This window comes from Protomyctophum parallelum, assembly GCF_964188405.1.
Source record: "Protomyctophum parallelum genome assembly, chromosome: 14".
Classification (NCBI taxonomy): Eukaryota; Metazoa; Chordata; class Actinopteri; order Myctophiformes; family Myctophidae; genus Protomyctophum; species Protomyctophum parallelum.
Window position 1 is genome coordinate 3,829,494 of NC_139709.1, and position 5,699 is coordinate 3,835,192.

Consider the following 5,699-nt stretch of genomic DNA (forward strand, 5'->3'; position numbering starts at 1 on the left):
CCCGCCCCCTTTTAGTAAAATGAGTGTGAGTTAGGCCAAAATAAGATACTGATGAACTGAAGATGACTTTTGTGACGTAAGCACACGTAAATTGTCCCCCAAGTCAGGTTTACTCCTATTTAACCCATTCTGACCTGAGATCAGATTAATACGAGGTTTCCACTGGACACACACTGGTCTGATTAACCCATTCTGACCTGAGATCAGATTCTAAAAAATGTCAGTTGTTCTTCGATTTTTCAAAAAATAGCAGACCTACAAGCTCGTATCGCGCCACTCGGTGGCGTGATATGAGCTTGTAGATCTGCTATTTTTCAATAGCTAACACCAAAATGGGTGCCCGGTCAGAATGGGTTAATTATATTTAATGTCCTATTATGTTACATAACTGTCTGACAGTGTTGTTTTTATGTTAATAGTCATAAATTGTTTGATTAAGATTTTTTTTTTTTTACCCATTCTGACCGGGCACCCATTTTGGTGTTAGCATCATGTTATGCTTTAGCTATTGAAAAATAGCAGATCTACAAGCTCATATCGCGCCACCGAGTGGCGCGATACGAGCTTGTAGATCTGCTATTTTTTGAAAAATCGAAGAACGACTGACATTTTTTAGAATCTGATCTCAGGTCAGAATGGGTTCGTCAGACCAGCGTGTGTCCAGTGGAAACCTCGTATGAATCTGATCTCAGGTCAGAATGGGTTAAACACCAAGTCTAGTGCTTAGTCTAGAGCAGAAATGTCTACTGTACTTTGTACGTGAGAGAGAAACGCATACAGTACGTGTGGGCAAAGGTCCAGACGGGCTGGACTGTTTCATCCTCGTTTAATGAAACATAGTTTTTACTCTATATCGAGTGATTTATCTCACTGTGGTTTTGCACATAAACATTGTGGAAACACACACACACACACACACACACACACACACACACACACACACACACACACACCATCTTACAAAGCCCAAGCCGCTGTGATCCCTTCTGCTTAAGTCCACTCTGAACTCTCTGGGTCAGCCGGTGCGTCTCACAGTCTGACCGGCGTTTGACCCGCTGAGAACCGTCCCGTTGGGTCAGCTGCCTCTCGGGACGCAACCAGACGACCCAAACGAGCCTCTCCTAACGAGACAACCCAAACCAGCCTCTCCTAACCAGACGACCCAAACCAGCCTCTCCTAACCAGACGACCCAAACGAGCCTCTCCTAACCAGACGACCCAAACGAGCCTCTCCTAACCAGACAACCCAAACCAGCCTCTCCTAACCAGACAACCCAAACCAGCCTCTCCTAACCAGACAACCCAAACCAGCCTCTCCTAACCAGACAACCCAAACCAGCCTCTCCTAACCAGACAACCCAAACCAGCCTCTCCTAACCAGACGACCCAAACGAGCCTCTCCTAACCAGACGACCCAAACCAGCCTCTCCTAACCAGACAACCCAAACCAGCCTCTCCTAACCAGACGACCCAAACGAGCCTCTCCTAACCAGACGACCCAAACCAGCCTCTCCTAACCAGACGACCCAAACCAGCCTCTCCTAACCAGACAACCCAAACGAGCCTCTCCTAACCAGACAACCCAAACGAGCCTCTCCTAACCAGACAACCCAAATAAACTGTTCATTCATTCAAGTTTTCAACCGTTTCTGACAACTGCTGTACCGACCGAAATACTTCACGTTCCGGCTGCTTTTGTTGTGTGTATGCGCCGATGCAGCGCGCACGGGCCCCCAATTGACGTACACATACGTGTGTGTGTGTGTGTGTGTGTGTGTGTGTGTGTGTGTGTGTGTGTGTGTGTGCATTTTCAGGGAACGTACAGGGGGTAAGGTCAGCCTGCAGGGCAACATGGATCCATGTGCGCTCTACGGACCCAAGGTAACCTCCTCCAACCTCCAACTATAAATGCATATAGTCCGTGTGTACGTCTGTAATCACGTAACTCCAGAACCGTTCGCCCCACCGACTTCAAATTCCACACACGCGTTCCACACCCCCTCACCCCCCTCAGTGCCCGGTGTCGAGTCGGTCGGACCCACGGTTGTCCAGAACCGCCCCAAAAAGACCTCTGCCCGGGCTCTGGACATGCAGGGCCCCGGGCCTGTTCTGACCTCACAACACTCCATATTTTGGGCATTGCCTGATACAGAACTCCATAAGCAGGCCTGTTCTGACCTCACAACACTCCATATTTTGGGCATTGCCTGATACAGAACTCCATAAGCAGGCCTGTTCTGACCTCACAACACTCCATATTTGGGCATTGCCTGATACAGAACTCCATAAGCAGGCCTGTTCTGACCTCACAACGCTCCATATTTGGGCATTGCCTGATACAGAACTCCATAAGCAGGCCTGTTCTGACCTCACAACACTCCATATTTGGGCATTGCCTGATACAGAACTCCATAAGCAGGCCTGTTCTGACCTCACAACACTCCATATTTGGGCATTGCCTGATACAGAACTCCATAAGCTGGCCTGTTCTGACCTCACAACACTCCATATTTGGGCATGGCTGACACAGAACTCCATATATAGGAATAAAGGTACACAGAGAGAAATAAAGAAATCTGACATCATTTTCAGATGGGGGGTCCCTGCAGATGGGGGTCCCTGCAGATGGGGGGTCCCTGCAGCCAAATGCATATACATACAGAACCACCACTTAAGCATATCACCAGGTTTTCTTTTTAACACTTTAACCCATTTAGGAGTTAGGACTGAGGCCGATTTCTAAAAACGAACTAACTCTAAAAAACATATATTTATGCTGCTATATAACTGTACATAGCAACAACTACCCCAGAAGGGGTTCCCTTCTTGAAGGGTAAAACACTTCTGTTGGCTTAGATAGCATTTGACACAGACTTATAGCATGATATGTAGACAGCACTATAATTGTATGTATAGTGTATGTATAGTTTCATTATATAGATATTCCACTGTTACTTTCTTAGCTTACGCATGTTTCATGATAAATGCTTTTTATGTGATGTATTCCCATGCTTTTGTTCTTGCTTAACCCATTCTGAACGGGCACCCATTTTGGTGTCGGCATCATGTTATGCTTTAGCTATTGAAAAATAGCAGATCTACAAGCTCATATCGCGCCACCGAGTGGCGCGATACGAGCTTGTAGGTCTGCTATTTTTGAAAAATCGAAGAACGAATGACATTTTTTTTTAATCTGATCTCAGGTCAGAATGGGTTAATAATGAAACTGTCAGGATGTAATAGACATTTTTTAAATCTGATCTCAGGTCAGAATGGGTTAAATGTAAGTCGCTCTGGATTAAGAGCGTCTGCTAAATGCCTAAAAAGAGGAACCCTCCTCCTGTCCTAAACGGGTTTCCTTAGATGTTGTGTCTCTGTAACGTTTCACCATCGTCCTCCTATCCCCCGTACCCCCCCCCCCCCCCCCCCCCTCCCCCCCTCCAGGAGCGTATCTCGGACATCGTGAAGAAGATGGTGGAGGGCTTCGGGACGCGGGGGTACATCGCCAACCTGGGCCACGGCATGTACCCGGACATGGACCCGGAGAGCGTGGGGGCCTTCGTGGAGGCCGTGCACACACACTCTAAACACATCAACAAGAACCAGAAACCATGAAAGGAGAGCGTGGGGGCCTTCGTGGAGGCCGTGCACACACACTCTAAACACATCAACAAGAACCAGAAACCATGAAACACAAATAAATAAACCTGTTGTGTTAGTTGGGCTTCACACTAGGGCATTCACTTCTAGTCATTTTGACTAGTTGACTAGTTGTTTGTTTTTTGTTTTTTTTGGAAATAAATATTTGTACATTTAAAAACTGTGTACATTGGTGACTATAACTATAATCTACCTGATCTCGAGGCCTATAAAATCGGGAGAAAAATAAACATTTTTTTCTTTTTTCTCATCAACTAGTACCAACAAGGTCGACTAGTGGATTTACTAGTCGACTAGTTGCTTATCCCATTCTGACCTGAGATCAGATTCATACGAGGTTTCCACTGGACACACACTGGTCTGATTAACCCATTCTGACCTGAGATCAGATTCTAAAAAAATGTCAGTCGTTCTTCGATTTTTCAAAAATAGCAGACCTACAAGCTCGTATCGCGCCACTCGGTGGCGCGATATGAGCTTGTAGATCTGCTATTTTTCAATAGCTAAAGCATAACATGATGCCGACACCAAAATGGGTTCCCGTTCAGAATGGGTTAATGCCCTAGTTCAGACGAACGCCTCACATAACGAACGGCACACGAACAAAATAAAATAAAACCTATCCTTGCTGTCCGGAAGAAACCACCTAACTCCATTTTTTGAGGTTTTTGATTTATTTAATGTTTTTTTGCATAAATCAATGCTTTTGAACACCTTTTACGTCTGTGTTTTGGTTAAAAAAAAACTATTGTAAATATTCTAAAGGGAGTTTTTTGTTTGTTTGCTGACTTGGCTATAGATTTGTTTTCCTTTTAAGTCAGTTTGTAGATGTTACAAATATTAAAAATAACCTTTTTCAGAATCAGAACATTTAACATCCAGATTTTGCTGCCAGTATTTGTACCTAAAAACACAACATGGACCAAAACAAAATAATTTTCAAGAACCCCCAGAATGTATATAGAACCGATTATTTGACGACATTAAGCATATCGGTGCTGTTAACAACATGGTACCAGTCCAGTCCAACATGGTACCAGTCCAGTCCAGCACACTATATACTTTCATGTTGTGTTTTTCCATCAATAGCCTTGAAATTCGGTAAGGAATGCAAGATGAGGCCCAGGCCGTAGCGTAACGGTCTGGGCACCGGACTGGTAATCCAGTCGCAGTGTGCCGCGGGTTCGACTCCGAGCCCGACACGGCCTTTACTGCATGTCATCCCCCCCATCTCTCTCCCGTTTCCTGTCAGCCTACTGTCTGTCCCTTCAAAAATCAACAAAAGGCGTAAGCCGCAAAAAAAATATCTTAAAAAAAAAAAAAGGAATGCAAGATGCCAAAATTTGCCAATGGTAATTCTCACTTGTTTTTGTGTTTCTTTTGTTTTGTGATGTGTTTATTTCATCAGCCACAGAGAGAGTGCAGCATTTGGAAAAACAAGTGGGTTTTTTTACGTATAGTGGGAATTAACATGCTGCTCATCCTGAGAGCACAGCCTGTGTGAGACTTAACCCATTCTGACCTGAGATCAGATTCATACGAGGTTTCCGCCGGACACACACTGGTCTGATGAAGCCATTCTGACCTGAGATCAGATTCTAAAAATGTCAGTCGTTCTTTGATTTTTTTCAAAAATAGCAGACCTACATGCTCGTATCGCGCCACTCGGTGGCGCGATATGAGCTTGTAGATCTGCTATTTTTCAATAGCTAAAGCATAACGTGATGCCGACACCAAAATGGGTGCCCGGTCAGAATGGGTTAACGGACATGATCACTGCACCACGTTAGACTATAAGCTCCGTTAGTAGGGTGTACTTTTTTCAGGTTCTTTTCTCCCTCTTTATCTGTTTGACTTTCACATTGGATAAGAAAATGTTACTTTCACATGATACACAAAAGGTCAAATAAAAAAAATGCACACTGGATTTTACACCTTCGGGGGTGGAAACCTTGTATGACTGACTCACTTTCCAGGATTAAAATGACAAAACGTCCAAAAATAGCAGATCTATTAACAAGCTCAAAAACGTGCCGATT

The 5,699-nt window shown here is 44.6% G+C and overlaps 1 protein-coding gene across 1 annotated transcript in view; it reads left to right on the forward strand.

Moving 5' to 3' along the window:
- LOC310870837 (uroporphyrinogen decarboxylase-like) overlaps positions 1-3,812 on the forward strand; it is a 16,101-nt gene extending 12,289 nt beyond the window's left edge. Inside the window, exons 10-11 of the mRNA XM_083782171.1 lie at positions 1,815-1,881; positions 3,445-3,812. Of these exons, the coding sequence (XP_083638297.1) occupies positions 1,815-1,881; positions 3,445-3,615 (238 nt within the window). The 3' untranslated portion in view covers positions 3,616-3,812. The remainder of the gene's footprint in view (positions 1-1,814; positions 1,882-3,444) is intronic.
- Positions 3,813-5,699: the final 1,887 nt, after the last annotated feature.